Consider the following 17,290-nt stretch of genomic DNA (forward strand, 5'->3'; position numbering starts at 1 on the left):
ATTCCCCAAGTGCTTCCACACAACTTATTTTAGAGATGAATTTTGAGCCAGAACAGTTCCAGAGGGGACAAAAGCAAGAATTTCCAAGAGTTTCAAGAAGGAGAAGAAATAAGGGGGAAGCAACTGTGATTTTGCCTCTGTTAACATTTATTGGATCCCATTTCTCCAAGCAGGTTCACTTTTGTCACTTGGGTTCTGAATTCAGAGGCCATCAGCTTTCTGGCAAATCATACTCAATGATGCTCTTTGTCCTCTCTGAAAATCTTGACAAATTAAGGCTTCAAAATTATTTCCTTCTAACATTTCTAGCAAGGACCATTCTCTTACTCCTGTAGCCTATTATTCCTGACAGATTTCAGACTGTGAGTCTACAGAACCAGTGCCCTCTGAAGAGGTAATGTGGCTGCACGTTCCTAAGCAGAGTGAACGTGCAACCAGAAGTGGCGGTGAGCGGTGCATGAGCATTAATTCAGGTATGACAGGCACAGGCCACAACATCCTCAGCTGCTCTGGCCCCAAAGGGTACAAAGCACATCTGGAACCTTGCCTTGAGCTACCACAGTAAAGCCGTTTGGCCATACCTGGAAGAAAACCATGCTAGAATGACCAGGAACAAAGTCAAGAACTCTTTCTTCTGTATGAAGCACAAAGACACCCCTCCAAAAAAGAGAGAGAAACCATTCAGGACAATTATCTAATATAAGTACTATTTAGATAGTTATATAATATTTAGTTAAACATTTTATCCCCAGACATCTTTCTATCTTCTCTTCCTCCTCCAGAGACAGAAGCCAGAGCACAAGAAAATTCTGTTTTAGAATAACTGTTCATTAAAAAACACATACTAGTAACCACAGACCCAAAACAAACAAGGAACTAAACACCTTCAAACTATCTCTAAGTTTCCCTTTTCTGTAGTCCACTGATTTTATTTTTTTTTAAACTGGAGAGAAGGAAAAAATAACAAACAAAACTCAATTCTCTATATTTGCAACAGACATGATCTATAAACCAATCCCAACTCAAACTCACACATATATTAGAGACCCTAGGAATATAAAAGAGCATTTCAACCACCAAGGTAATTCACAAGTCAGTCAGTTGCTTACTAGACACAAGTCTTGCTCCCAAACAGAACTCACTTTTCCAAGTTCCAATTCCAGACACAAAATGCGTTTTTCATATGCTGTACACAAATGCAGGAAAAACTAGAAACCAGTAAAGGCCAAGTCCAAGTCACGTCCCCTGACTCTGGAGAACTCCACTGAAGAATTTCAGCTTTATTTTCAATTTGACATCCTTCTTGTCCACTGGCATAGTTTTCCCATGGTTTTCAGATAAGTGTTTTTTGGTCACTGCTCATAAAGTTCCTATGGAAAGCACAATCATTTCTTCCAGAGCAGAAACCTACCTTCCCATTCTGCAGGATCTCTGGAAATACTCTAAACATGAAGGGCTATAATTTTCTTCAGGTCTTTAGCACCCTAACAAGTAACAGATACATATACCAGGATCCTGGCAGCCTATAGCACATTCAAGTCATGCGCTGCACTATCCCAGCATTCCTCTGCAATTCCAACTCCCATTACATGACTGTAACAAAAAGAGTTTTCTTCTCTTTTGCTCATCATGGTGTCTCCTGCTGCACAGGTTAAGAGTTTTCAGGCAGATCTGTATGTGAGAAGCTTCATATTTATCTAACAGCAGCTATCTATTTGGCTATTTCGGTGATTTCAGCCTCAATAAGCTTTCAAGGACAGCATTGTCTTTGCAATCTATATTCTTCTCTGCTAAACTTGGTTGAAACAGGCTCAGGGTGATCAAGAATTACAGGGGTATCAGGAAATCACAGAAGTGAAGTGAAAAAATGAAGAAGCACATGTCGATTGTTTGACCTTATTTATCCAAGGTATTACAACCAGCTAAAGGAAAGGGAAGGGAGGAAGCTGGTTGTTTTTAAAGGAACTTGCAGGCAAGTCCCCCTGAACCCCTGTCTCCACAAAGGAAGAAACCAATCACACATTGGACAGGAAGGGGTGAAATACAGCAAGACATCACAGAGCAACTTACAAAACTGTCACTCTGGATTCAATATAGCAAGTACAAAAAACACTGAAAAAACCTGCCATTCAACCAATTCGTGAGCCTATGGCAGAAAGAATAATTCACTCCAGTTCCATTCTTCATTTGTACCTGCTCATGGCAGAAGCGACCCAGGACTGGAAGATTAATGTGAATCTGTATTTACATTACACAAAAGGGAATTGTCCTGGTATTTAAAAAGAGGTGTCAGTGAACTACCATGAACTTGAGAAGCCTCCTATGACTCCATCACCCAAGGGAAGAAACTGCTCTTCACTAAAATATTCTTTTCATCTCTTAAAATTGAAACATGAAGCAAATGGCAAAGACGGTGGCAGACAGTTGCTGGCCACAGTACAAGTTCACCAAACGTTCCCTCCAGGTTGCTTTGCTCAAGTTAAAAAAAACTATTTTGGCGGTTGTACGTGTGAGTGCGTGAAGTCGCTCCTTATGCTACACAGAACCTAATCCTCCCACCCTCTACTTTCAAAGCTCTAAAAAAATACTTCCCATCAGGACCAGTAGTACACTCCACTGACAATGTGACAGTTTGCAGGCACAGCTCTGCAGCAGTAACAGAAAAACATTTTGGTATCTTTAGGATCCCAAGTGTGAAATTGTACTATTTTTAAAAAAGTGTCATCCATTTTATTATTTCTGAGCAGAAATGCACAATAGCAGTGAAAAAGAAATTAGATTTGGCAATACTGTGTAAAACCTTATGCTGCATATAGATAACACTCTTGAATAAAAGCAATTTTGATACTAATGGCTACAATGACTTGGAACCTGATTAGAAGATTACAACTGATCTACAGTGGGCAGGTGATTGCTCCTTTCATAGATAAAGCAGCAAAGACATCAAATGCATTTTATAATTTAAAAGTTATAATATATGTTTAAGTTCAACAAGACCAAGTTCAAGGCACTGCACCTGCGTCAAGGAAAAATCTGATGTGAAGACAGGCTGGAGGGTGAATGGACTGAGAGCAGCCCTGCCAAGAACGACTTGGGGATTCTGGTGGATGAGACTGGACATGACCTGGCAATGTCCACCTGCAGCCCAGAATGTCAAATGCATCCTGGGCGGCATCCAAAGCAGTGTGGCCAGCAGGGCAGTAGAGGGGATTCTGCCTCTTTACTCTGTCCTCATGAGACCCTTGGAGCACTGCATGCAGCTCGGGGGTTCTCAGTACAGGAGGGGCATTGACCTGTTAGAGGGAGGCCAGAGAATGGATCACAGGGCTGGAGCACCTCTCCTATGAGACCAAGCTGAGAGAGTCGGGGTTGCTCAGCCTGATGAAGAGAAGGCTCTGGGGTGACCTTACTGTGACCCTTCTGTAGCTGAAGGGGATCTACAAGAAAGCTGGAGAGGGACTATTTACAAGAGCATGTGGTGACAGGACTTAAACTGAAAGGGAGTAGTAGATTTAGACTGGATATAAGGAATAAATTCTTTAATGTGAGGTGAAGCACTGGAACAGGCTGCTCAGAGAAGCTGCAGATGCCTCACCCCTGGAAGTGTTCAAGGCCATGTTGGACGGGGTTCTGAGCTATCTGGTCTAGAGAAAGTATCCCTTGCACATGGGTAGGAGGACTGGAACTAGATGATCTTTAAGATCCTTTCCAACCCAAACTGTTCTGTGATTCTATGACTGTTACTGTTGAGCCAGCTTATCTACACGTCAAGCATTTCACAGGTAGTTATAGTGAACTGGGCACTAATTACTCCATGCAATATGCAAAGACCACGCAGCAGGCACCCCACACGATGTGGTCAGTAGATGAGCCTCTTTCCTTCTTTTAACTTGACAAACATTTCCGTTTTAAAATGTTTCTCAATTATTTTGTATCCGAAGTGAGGAAACAGGATGTAGCAGATACAACATACAGACAGAAGTAAACTGCACAGAACCTGAGTGTCTTTGAACTAAATTGTTACCTTAGAACCTCTCCAAGCAGCAATCAAGCAAAGTAACTTTATGCTGCTTCACAGCTATGCAACTCAACTCAACAGCAGATAATGATTTATTCAGCTAATCAAAACTTGATTACTTGCATGCGACAAGAGCAACTCTCCAGATAGAAACCACTGCATGCAGATGCTGCATTACGGCACAGCCAACACTATTTTCCTGACTTTGATAATAAACCACCTGAAACTCCTCTGTCGTGGTTACTTTCAGTAAGGGATGCTACAGCCACATCAGACAGCACTGTAAAACTAGATTCTTTTGATGAATGCGTGGTGAGATGCAGCATTTCAGTAAAGGCTTTACATGAAGGAGATAAAGGTTTCAACTTTAATTTACAAAGAAGGATTGATTTGACAACAATATGTAGGACAAGCTGGATAGCACCAGGATCTGATTCCTGTCACCCCAAGAACCGATATAAACCCTAACCCTGTTAACACTTACAGTTGTTTTGCATTAGTTAACTGCTGTTTGGACCCTACAGTATTTTCAGTTCTGTTCCCACCATGAAAGCCACTGCTACCTGCAGTCACTCAGCTGCCTCAGCACTGAAGGCAAATGTATCATTTGTTGGTTCACAAAGCTCTGGAACCGGCCATCTTGCAGAACAACACAGAAGTTTCACTTCCTCTGCTTGCTTTTTCCTATATAGAAAAAAGCTAGCACTTGAGTAATATTGCCAGTATAAAACGCACTGAACAGTTCACTATACCAGAACTTCTCCAATTCAAAACCAAACAATTATTAAAGTTACTGAGTTATGATACAAAACACAGCCAACTGCAGAGCATTCATTGCACTTACAAAAAGCCATTGGGTCACTCTTGCTTTTGCTCCCTGTTTAACAAGGCAGGTGAAAGAATTGCTATTCTTAAACTGCTAATGCAAATACAAAGAAAAAGAGCCTAAAATGTGCTTTATTTTAAAGGAAGCAATTTTATGTGTTTTTCAGTAGTGAAATTAGCCCAGTAGGAAGCATCAGAGGTTGCTTCCAATATAGTAAACTATCAACCACCTACATGAGTAATATTTACACTATAGTTAGCAGTAAGAGAGAAAGGACAATGTTAAAGCAAAAAAAAAAGCCAAGGCAGTCTGCTGCTATGAAGAGTAAATGCCTTCCTTCTAAAAGGGTGAAAAAAGAAAGCAATTCAGAGCTGAATTACTATGAGTTGGTGGCCTTTAATTCTTGCCAGACAGTAAGGCCCTAAAATAATCTTTCATGGTCTAGGAGTCTATGTTTTAGTCCTTCAAAATCATCAGAAAGCAGAGATGTCAGAGGAGAGAATGGACAAAAACCTTGGTTTTCAGACATTCAGTAAAGCAGTTTCTCAGTAAGAGAAGTATTTTAGAAGTTACTACTCACTAAACAACCCAAACAATAACCTCACACTAAAGGAAGAAGTAAGCACAATTTCAGAGTTAAGTTACTCAGGATGCAAGCAGGCAGGACAGAACACCACCCTCAAGGCACTTCAGTAGCAGTACTCCTCTCAGGAACAACTGTGTGCCTGATGGGCTACAATCCCTCACTCTCTTCTGGCATACTACCTACCTGCTCTTTTTCTTTTAGTTGTGCCACTGATTCCATCCAACGGTTAAACCTGTCCAATTCCAAGCTCTCCAACTGGGCTATTTACTGATCTCCATCAAGAGGATTAAATAATTAGCACCACAAACCCTCCTGATCTCCCTGCATAAAAAGCTATCAAACATAAGCAGCTATTGCACTTGCCCCTACTCATGTGCAACTGAGCTTCAAATGAAACATTCACCATGGTCACTTAATCACAAATCTTATTATAACTACTAAGTATTTGGTTGCTTAACCATGAGTAAAAACAAGAGCTAATCCCAGTTTGATATTCCAAGTTTGAGAGCCATCTGAGTAAGTGGTAAAGAGATTAGCAGCTGCCTTACAGCATCTTCCCAATTAATGCTGATACTCACTTCACGCGTTGTTTAATATCCAGCTTTGCTTAAGAATTCTGATGTTTTTTACCTACCTGCAAGAAATATTCCAGGTCATCCAGGAGATGACAGGAAGCAGCAAGAAACACAGAAAAAGACTTAAAAGCACTCATTGACTCATTGAGAGAAAGTCTGGATAAAAGCTGACTTTCCCTTGGCTGAGGAAGAACGGGTAAGACATCAGGCAAACTTGATACCCATAAATCCATGGGCCCCAATGGGATGCACCGACATGTGTTGAGATGCCACTGCTAAGGCATTCTCTATCACCTCTGAAAGATCATGGAGAACAGGAGAGGTACCTGAGCACTGGACGAAAGCCAATGCCCGTCTACCTTGCCCTAGTGAGGCTGTGTTGGGAGTACTCTGTCCAGAGCTAGTGCTGCTCAGAGAAGCTCTAGAGTCTCCTCTGGAGCTTTTAAAAAGCAACCTGAACATGATCCTGTGCAATTGGCTCCAGGTGAACTTGACTGAGCAGCAGGGTTTGACTGTGACCTTCAGAAACCCCTTCCGATTCAATCATTGCATGACTGAGATTCTGTGACTCCTGTTTCCTTTGGAAGCATTTAAAATGCACTAGATGGAGATGCAGTGTAAAGCAGGGCACCACAAAGGTAGACTGCTAGTCCTGTTTACAAGGAAAGTCAAACACCCAGATCACACTCAAAAAAATGCCACAAGCCTCACACTTCCACCTTTCACATGTATGTTAGCACTACTCCGAGCTATGGAGTATTCCATGCTGTAATTATACTAGTTATTTTAACATACTGCTTTCACATTAATGCATTTATTATTTACCTTTTTCGTTGTGCCTGTATCACCCTACTTCATGCTTATAGGGAATCACAGAGCACTTCAAATCTGCCAGCATTTGACAGCTAGCTCCACAGTCTGTATCAACCATTCCTCTGTCTTGGTACACATCTATTTGCAGCAGAGGCTTGTCATCACCTCCACAATTACACATAGACCATGACCAAGGTTCATAGCCACCTAACCCTCTGGTAAGTACTTTGAACCTTATCACAGCCAATCAACACTTCCGAAGGTAGCAGACAGAGGTTTGACGAACTAAAGACTACAAGTTCAGCTATAATACTTTCGAATTATCTTATAATCATAAGGTTGTAACAAAATCCTCAAATGTGATAAAGTGATTTCAATGGTGGAGTTCCCCTTTTAGGATTTCTTTGTTTACTTAGTTTTTTTAAGTGTCAGGTCACTAAACCACTTACTTGCAAATAAGCAACTAATGAATACTTACCTTCTCCAAAATATAGTGAGCTTTCATACAAGACCATTTCACAGCTATTTAGCTCACACTGCCTATAAGCTGTTCACTAGCAAGATAGAATACAACTTATCAGCAATGGTAACTTCTCAAAGCTAAAAAATGCACCTGGCTAGCAGCTACAGACTGCAGCAGCTGAGATGCCTTCACCTTTATACATGATAGGGCAGTCCAAAAACTTGTTGCAGGTATGCAATCCTGGATCTTAATCCCAGGAATCTGAAAGCATCTCTTCAAAATATCACCCTGCCCCTCATCTTCTGTAGAATTACTGTTAGTCTACACCTGGCTTTAACTTCTGCTTTAAGAATAATTTTCTGGGGCTACTGAATATTAATTCAAAGTGAGTAATCTTTACTGATGGGTAGGATTAGTCCTGCCCAAGTCCTGGCCCACTGCTGTATTTCTAGATCTCAGCTGGTTTAGACAATCCCTTCTGAATAATGCAGACATTCCTTTGTAACAAAACACCACATCTCATTCTTCAGTGCACTGAGCTCTGCTTGTCAAACTGAAAGTCTAGTATTTAAACGGCTAGGAGCCGGAGTTACGTTGTGCCCTTTGTTCCTGTACATGAAAGCCATTCATTAGACTGACCCTGCTAAGTGGTTAAATCCAAGGAAAATGTCTTCTGCTGCAATAACTGTACTGTCATAATAAGCACTTATTAAATACCTTATAAAGATTGTTGCACTCATTGTCTTTACAAGATTTTTTTCTTTGTCTTTAAAAGTGGCTATTAAAGCTGGTTACTTATTCTTACCAGTGTGGAAGTCATGATTTTGACTGCTCTCAGAGCAAACCTTAACAAGGTGAGGACACATATCTAAATTCAGACTGTTGCCAGAAGTATTTGAGTTGTTAATAATGACCATTTAGTACTAAATTTTGCCTTTCCCTCTATTGTAATTTTGGGACATACAAAGGGAAAAGCAGACATAATGTGCCTTAGTCTATCAACTTGTGAACTTCCTGTAGAGCAGACTCAAAGTGTGGGCAAACTTCATGATTTACCTTTTTTTTTTTTTTTTTTAAAAGCAGTGAACAGCAACAAATCTAAAGGCCACCTCCTGAAATATACCCTACATCAAAGAAAGCAGGACAAGGCAGTCTGACAGTCCTCATCTGAGGCTTCCAAGCATATGACAAGGCTTTGAAGCTGTTGCAGCCCCCACTCAAACCACCTTCTTCCTACTGCAGCCCCTGCCAGCAAGTGTAGGAGTTCTTGCACTCAAGAGCTTCTCCAATGACAGACAAACTTCCTCAGACTTGACTTTGGTTCCAGTGGGATTTTTTCTTTTTTAAATACTTTCTGGTATTTAAGATTCAGTTGTTAAAAAAATACCTCTTTTGTAGAAACTGAATGCAATGAAGTCAGTTAAAATTCACCTGATGAAAAACCTAGCTAATCTGCTTTTGTTCTCCAAGAGTTTCAGTTTCCCAAATGAAAGGGTTTAGAGCACAGTAAAATATTCTTCACATGATCTAGGAAACCCGGGCTGCTAATTGCAGAGCGTGGGTTTCATTTGGCATTCCTGTGAATAGACTCTCTCTGTCCCCCCGGGCCGTGTAGCTGATCACTGCGAACCCGTGGCCTCGCTGCTCCTCAGCGCAGGGAGCTCCAACACCTGTTGCAAGCGAACGCCAGAGGGAGCAGTAAACACTTGTCTGGTAAGAAAGCTTCACATTGGAGATGGAAAAAACAAGGAAAAAAAGGTACAGCAAAACTAGGGGAAACTTAAAAATGGTTACTGTGTGCAGCACTTTCAAACTACAGTATACTGCTAATCCAGTTTAAGTCCTCACCAGTGCAGAGACAATGAAGATTTAGAGCAGGCGTGCAGACAGAAACACTTTGAATGATGGAGGCTTACTTGTGCCACATCTCCCACCCCAGCACTCCACACCCCAACGACACCAGAGCTATAAAATCTTCTGCAACTACAAAGCATTTATACAAAATCATATGCGCATTTAGATAGATTAAATGGAAATGCAAACATACTCAACATAGAAAAGATAGACACAGAATGGAATGTGACAAAATAGGTCATGTTTACTACACATAAACACACAGTTCCAACTCTACAGGGTAAGAGCAAGAATATAGTTAAGAGACACACAAGAGAATATGAAATCAAAGATTAATATGCTAACATATAAGCAATGAAAAAGTAATTACAGGACTATCTCAAATGTTATTCTACTTACCTGACAAAGACAGTTAAAAATGCTTCTGTATTCTTGCAAAACCAGCAACAGAAGCATGGTCACAACCATAACCAGAACACATTCCCACCTCACACCTTCATCTTTGCACTATGGCATGCAGCCTACCAGGTGTAAAGTTCCTTTGGTGTTTGTCACCAGACCTTGGCTTCAGCAAGGGTGCCAAGTGCTTCAATTTCCCGACATAGAAATGAAAATGTTCTTACCAGATCTACTGGACACTTGGATTAAACTGGTTTCTCAAATTGCCCAAACACAAGTCAGTGTTCAGGACCTTGAGTTAGCCTGCTGCTGTGAAAGTGCAGAAAAGCTTGGCTCATCACACCATGCTGAGTGCAACCCAGGACTGCAGGTATTACAAAACCTTCAGTTCTGATTGCACTGGGTTCCCTGCAAGCACGTGTGTCTCAGACAAAGAGACAGAACTGACCTTTAGAGGAAGCCTGCTTGGCAGGTGGCTTCAATACCTGTCTGGGGAATCCTAATTATAATGGACCATTTTCATGCAGCACTTCATTTAATAAAGACATTATCCCACACGGAGGAGACTTGCTCTGTCTGAAGGACGATCAGAGACCAAGGTTTGATGACAATGGATTGCTGGTGATGAAATGAGCTTTTTATTACCACAGTTCCGGATGTTCCTACAGACCAGCTCTTGCTAGCCAGCCCAGGAGTGTGTTGCCAGCACATTCTTACAAGCATGGATGATGCTCCATTGTTCAGACATCTATACAACCCAGTCACAGCTTTTAGCATTGAAAAAACCTGCTTTACCTTCATGTTTGTGTTGAATGAGCAACAGCACCAACCAGAAACAAGTGAGACAGAGGTTTGGAACGTGAGAACACGCTGCCCCGAGGCTATCCTTGCACGCAGCTTTCTTCTAGCCCACAGCCTACACTCCTCAGTCCTTGGATTAACACAGATAGTCACTGATTCACTGTGTGCCACTATTTGCTCATACAAATTTGGCATCTCTCAGAAGAGCAACAAAGGAAAATCTAGACTCCTGGGTGTTTGGTATGTCTCTAATTCTGGCTGCTGTCATGCCAGGCACTTAGCATGGATGATGTGCCATGCTCTGAATCCCCACCATCTGCTGCTCGTTTAGCTGACAAAGGCAGCACATGCCATCTCCCCACTAGCTGCTGCTCATTAGTGACAAAAGCCATTCTGTGTTCACAATGTTCTCTCTGTAATAATCTAATACAAAGATGTACAAAGAGCAAAGGAAAGAGGAAGCAGAGATGACAGAGTAAATTATGAGCTTAACTAAGAATATTAGTGCACTCTTAAATCTCATGATGATAATTCTTCCAAGAGCAAGACACACGTCTTGGCTCCAAAGGAACAGGGCAGCAGGAAGGTATAAAAGTCAGCATTAGAGATAATCCATTTACCTCAAAATGTTTCAAAACATGCAAGAACACATTGCTAGGCTCCTTCCATTCAGGCTCTTCATTTTGCAATATTTTTATCTTCTATTCCTGATAACAGAAAGAACTGACCAAGCTCCCAACCTGACCAGGGCAGGCACTAACACCAGGTATCTATAAGGCTTGGTATGCAGCCAGAGGAGGATTTAGGATCTATGCAGTCAATCCCTCCATGCTTCACAGGAAAGTCCTGCTGGCAAAGATTCTGCATTTGTGAAGAAGAGCCCCAGCTTCCTTTATAAATCTACACAGGTGAAAAGCAGTAGTAATAGCAACACTTCAAAGAAATGTGTGTGACAGATACTGGACGACAGGCTGAGGAGAGAACCAGAAGGTGGGGATGAACTACAAAACAGCTCTCCACTGGGAGATACACTGATGACAGCAGTTTAGTCAAATTACAGAGAACTGTAAGTACTCACAAAACATTCATTTTGATATGGTAAATTAATCTTTTTCAAGCTTAATTAGTTGCTTGGAGGAAGAAATAGAGCAAGGTTGTTCTTCAAGAAGTAGTTCTTACTACAACAATGAGAAGTCACTGTCTCAGCTTTTTCCCTCCCTTCCACGCTTTTTCTCAACCCTCCTTTCCAGATAAAACCAAGTAACATTTTTCAGTCATCACATCACCATTAGAGAAGGCAAGAGTATGAGAAATGTTCTGTGCACTAAACAGCACAAAGACAGATGGCATGGGATGTGTTAAGGTGCCAGGTAAGGGCACAGACGAAGCACGGAAGATGAAAGGTGGTGTAGGGGTATGTAGGTTCTGGCAAGAGTGGAGATGAAGGAAAGGTCGTAAACAAAGTGACATGGTTAACAGAGATGGTCCTGCAGAAGAGGAGATGGAAAAAGGACAAAAGGAAGAGAGGGAAGAGATAAGACATGAATGGACAATGTGCTTTGCATCTTATTTCCTCCTCACACACAGACCATCACTTTTCCACTTGCTGGCCACAAAAATCCAGAACCAGACCCAGAGTTCCAAGTTTTCCTGTTTAAAGGGGGACAGACAGAATGAGATGCTAAAGCAAGGGAACTGACAAAATATTGTTGGACATCCACATTCAACTGTAAGACAAATCAGAAGAGAAAGACTTTCCACATACCACATACATGTGTATGACTCCTTCCTCATGGTCATGCCACAACACAGCATACTCATCTTCACAACAAATGAACCCTGTAACCAAGCTCCTTACTCACATACAGATATTTTTAAGCAAGGTTAACACTTTTCAGTGTGAAATAGTTACTTGATGAGGAATCACAGTCAAAGCAGCTTAAAGTACAGCTGTGAGTAGTAACACACTGGGAACTCAGCCATCTCATGCTGCTAATGCAACTCCTATGGCTTTGTGCTCACCATCAACAGCTCAGTTACTGCAAAGCAAAATCACAGCAGGAAACAAAGAACTCTAATTTTGCTGCAAGGTAAGTTTTAGGAAGTAAAGCCCTGTTCTGATGGAAGGAAAGTAACGAACTGTAGACTAAAATGATGAGAAAATATATATATATACACACCTATAAGGCTGCTTTTCAATGCCTAATCTCTGAGCTAGGAACAAACCTAACACCAGATTTGGTCTGCATAAGCCCATCCAATTTCTGATTACTTTATAATGTAAAAGACTGGTTGGAAACACTACAAATGGGGAGATTCAAATGAGCACTATCTCCATTCTGTTTTGGCTTATCTGACCTGTTAACAGCAGGCCAGCATAGGATTCATCGATTGCTCTCCCTGCAAGCCTCTTTTGTATGCTAGTTTTACATTTGTGAGGGTGATCCAATAGCAGATAGATGTATGGCAAGAGGAAAGAACAGTCTAATTATCTCCATCAATTTGTGCAGGATCAAAAGGATGCTCATCCAGGAAACTGTCAGCCAATCAAGCCAGATAAAAGTATCTGAAAAAAAAGCCAGGAAGGACAGCTCTGCAGCAACTTAAAATTCAGAGCTGCAGCACAGCCTACATCACTGAGGTTTATTTGAGTCTGTGGTGACAAGAACAGCTTTTATGAACTGCCATTTTATAGCTATTTATATTTTATTGTCAGTTACTATGTTTATTACTGTCTGCAATTCACCAGACCCAACTGATTTTGGTAAGGAAATTTTTGAACAGAAAGTCACAAAGCATATTTTCTTTTTACTGATTCCTAAGTAAATACCCAGTCCAGCCTTCATGAAGAAAATCTTCATAAACATCATCTAATTGTATCAAATGAAAAAATTTATACAAGGCAGACAATGACAACATTCTTAGAGACACAAAAACTCCTGGTGTGTATCCTATAAATACAAAGAAGTACTGTCATTCAGCTTGTTTTAAAAAGTAGAAGCAGTACACCAAAAGTCACGCCAGCAGTCTGTTCAGGAGCCAAGTAATGAGGAACCTGAGTCACACAGCTGTTGTCATCAGGAACATCTCACTGAAAGGTACAGGTTGAACTTTAGGTATTTTTATTCTTGCCAAAGCTCCCACTGATATAACTTCTGCTAGGGTTTAAACAGATATGCATGACACTGATCAATCATTGCAACAGGCCTCCTTTAATGTCAAATTTTAAGTGTCAAAAACAAACTAAATTAACCTGTCTTCAATGTTTCAACACAAGCCTGACGCCTTACAAAGACTGCAAAGCATTAGATACTTCATACAGACAGTTTTAATTCTTTAGAAAGTGAGCAAAGCTCACTGGCCTAAAGCAAAACTATATATGGAGATTTACACAGCACAGGTATTAAAGCCCCATTATTTAAAAGGGATGGATTACTGGGGTTAAAAGAAGAGGAATCAAGTTTAAAAAAGCAATAGCATTTAACAACTCAAGTATTTCTAGTCAGGTAAAGAAAGAAGCTATTATTTTTTCCTTCTGCTCTATCAGCAAAGCTAATGCTGTCTTGGAAATGTCCTGGGAAAGGTAAGCTTCTTATAAATTCAGTTTAAGTGTAATGAAAACCTCTGTAAAGTATACACATAGAGAAACCACATTTGTTACACGAAAACAAGTTGTCTCAGAAATTTCTCAGTTGCTCTAGAATCACATGCAATTTTATTTTTTTCACTCTCAAGTGGATTTCAAATCACAGCATTATGCTACAACATAATTTTGCTGTCTGGTTAACACAAGTAGGCTGGAAAGTTTCATGTTGTGGCTGAGTAACATTAACTAAATCTTGCTTAATGCTAAGAAGAAGATGAAATCACAGACGAGAACCAGATCAGACTTATTTAGCTCTCTAGAAGTTCTTTAGGAAACTTAAAAAACACCAATCAGCAAATTAATTCAGCCTACTTTTTAGAAAGTTATTGTTAAAGTTCATAGAGTTAAGAATTGCATTTTGATTGGAAGGAACAAAAATCACAGGATACAGTCAACAATTTTGAAATGGAAGGAACTAGGTTTGATGGTAGTGAAGGTCAATTTACAGCACTACACCAGTGTGCAGAAGCAGTACATATAAGAAAGATCCCTAAAAATCACAGAGCATCATGAAAGAATTGTATGTCAAGTCCATCTCAATTTATCAATCAGCTCAGGTACCTCCCCAAGTGCTGTATTAAAACGGGACATTGAAGAACATTAAAGACCTGAAACATTAAAGCCTACGTGTTTTTTCCAACAAGATCTAAATGAGGAAAATGGCACCAGCTTTGTTCCTTCTCTAACACAGAATACAGCAGTAACACCAGTTAGCCAAGCCCTGTGATAAAAAGCATGATAAGGTCACAGCAATGGTCACTTACGGCATTCCTTCTCATCACTGTCATCAAAGCAGTCTGGCAGCCCATCACACTGCCAGGCCCCTGGGATACAGCGTCCATTACTGCACATGAAGTTTCCAGGAATGTTGCATTCATTCGTGAAGTTATTCCCAGGCAACAGTTGGCTGTCTGCGGCAAATGAGAGAGAGGTAAGTTCATTGAGGATTTAACAAAGGCAGCGAAAGCTGTCACTGAGCAAGCTGTTTATCAGTGGATGAAAGAAGAGTAAACAAATGGACCCTGATCCTGGTTATTTTGTCATTATCCTATCAGTATCCTGCGCCTGGTACTTGGTAACACTTTCTTTTTCTTAAATTCTCATTTTATCTGTTCTCCATTCTCACACACTATTTCGCGAATTTCCCCTTGCTATTTTCTTTCTAGGAACACACATGCAGCCTCTATGCTGGTCAAAGCAATGTTTGCTTAAAAAAAGTTCTCTCTTCTTCAGAGGGTCATTCTAAACAGAAGTAAAAATGACGAGGCTACATGAACTCAGCTCTATCCTCCCATGGTTTTGTCAGGTTAGTACTTAGCTTGCAGAGTATTTTGTTGTTGCTGTTATTAGCCAAGGGCTATGTGCAAGGTAACACACTGACTAATTCATACTACATTTTCAATTAAGTTTTAAATACAGTGTTTCTGGTCAAAGTTAGAAGTGAGCTACTTGGTGTCAATACAGTCCCCATGCACAACTTGTCCACAGGCTACTAAGGCAGCTGGCACACTGAGTCTGCTAGATGAAGGGGGGCACAGTAGCAGGATACTGGAGATCAAGAGAACAGTGAAAGAAAAACCTAGAGATCTGCTGTCAAGTTATACACAGCACTAGTCAGCCATTTTAGTCCACCGTTTTTCTCACTTTGTGCATAGTCTTTTGGAATGCAGATATCACAGAAACATGAATGAACTTCAGTGAAGGAAGGATAATGACAATCAATGGCTTTAATAAGCATCAAAATGGCATGACCTGTGACAGAACTGAGGGGAAGTTGCAAGACAAAGCAGAAAAATAATATCTTCCCCTTGTCTTCCTGTCATATTCCAGACCTGTCCCAGGCAACATACACTTGACTAGGTAAAAACCCTAGAAATACAAACCTTCCCAGGTAAGGATGTCACAAAAACATGTCCCCCTATCAACCTGCATACCTTCATGGGTCAGAACCAGGAAGAACAAGCTAAGCTGACACTAAGCTTAACCACTTACCTATCATTTATCTATTTTGAGGATAACCACATTATTTTTGGAACTCTGGAGGAATGGCAGAGCTGTTGTTGGTTCCCTCCACTGCCCATCCCTACACCATTTTGCTTCCTGTTGCTCTTGGAGTTCAACTCCTTTCTCTCACAGGAAGGCCTGAGCACCAAGAGCAAGGAAAACTATTATGAACACAACATGGTGAGTGCCTCATTGTTCAGCGCTGCACAGGGCACAGAACAGATCACAACTGCCAGCATAAGAAGTTTCAGGTAAGACCTTTTTCCTAGCTCATTCCTGAAGCCCCAGGGAGGAATCTGCTTTGTACAGGCACCTCTGGAGAACACATCTACCAAAATAATTTTTAGAGCATGATTAGTGCATGAGGCTTTTCAGAAACGTTTGAATCAGTCAAATGTAGACTGTTCCCTCCCTCTCCCACAATGTATCACAATGCTCCATTCCATGACACAGGCAAAACTGTTAAGTTTCACATCACTATTTCAAAAGATACCAGAGAAACACTTCAGGGAGGCAGTCTCTTTAAACCTATGTCTGTCTCAAACACTGTATTTCCTTTCAAATGTTATTTCTTGCAAATGGCTGATTTTCCTGGGGATGTTTCAAGAATCTGCCAGCACAGAGCAGATGCCTTAATGGAAATTTGCCCTGAGCTGTTAAAAGACAATGTAGTTCAGGAAAAAAAGGTGGAAATAAGGTCTCCAGAGCCACCTGTAACTCTCATGCTGTATGTAGCACCTTAAAGAGAGTGACAGCCACCAAAAAGCATGCCCGGGCATGCAGCTGGCAATTAGATATCTTTTAGCAGCGTCATTCAAAGCTCAGTTTCATTCCCTGGATCACTGCTCTTCCCATGGAGAAACAGCAGGTTTGCTCTCCACACTGTTACAGCCTACACCACAGTGTTACAGACTCATCTCCAGCCCAGCAGGCAGGGCCCTCACTGCTCCCAGCATCTCCTTGGGAAACACTACACCTAACTCTGCCTCATGCCGGAGTCCCTGACTTTAAATCAGCAATGGCAACAGTTTGTCCCTGGCTACTCCTGCCACGCAACACTGAACAGATACCGTGCTGTCAATCAGCACGCCCAGGCTAGTGCAGCCTTACAGCATCACTGTTAACTGAGTTCTGCACTCCTTTGTTCAATCAGCGAGGGCTTTGATGCTGTTTATGGCAGTTCTTTCCTCTTACAACAATAACCAAACACATTCAGCTCAGTATTTGTATCACTGACATGTACCTGCTCAGTAAGGACCAAATGAAAATCTCCAGACTCAAAGAGCTTCAGGGTGAAGCTCTCAG

The 17,290-nt window shown here is 41.1% G+C and overlaps 1 protein-coding gene across 3 annotated transcripts in view; it reads right to left on the reverse strand.

The window, feature by feature from the left end:
* LDLRAD3 (low density lipoprotein receptor class A domain containing 3) overlaps window positions 1-17,290 on the reverse strand; it is a 104,041-nt gene that overhangs the window by 54,842 nt on the left and 31,909 nt on the right. For 2 of the 3 annotated variants that reach the window (XM_041421206.1, XM_041421205.1), the window contains exon 2: window positions 14,746-14,892. The exons of the other annotated variant lie outside the window; for it this stretch is intronic. In XM_041421206.1, the coding sequence (XP_041277140.1) occupies window positions 14,746-14,892 (147 nt within the window). The remainder of the gene's footprint in view (window positions 1-14,745; window positions 14,893-17,290) is intronic. 3 annotated transcript variants of the gene reach the window in all.

Source organism: Onychostruthus taczanowskii, unplaced genomic scaffold (assembly GCF_017590055.1).
Source record: "Onychostruthus taczanowskii isolate IOZ18803 unplaced genomic scaffold, ASM1759005v1 scaffold69, whole genome shotgun sequence".
In the NCBI taxonomy this organism is placed as follows: domain Eukaryota; kingdom Metazoa; phylum Chordata; class Aves; order Passeriformes; family Passeridae; genus Onychostruthus; species Onychostruthus taczanowskii.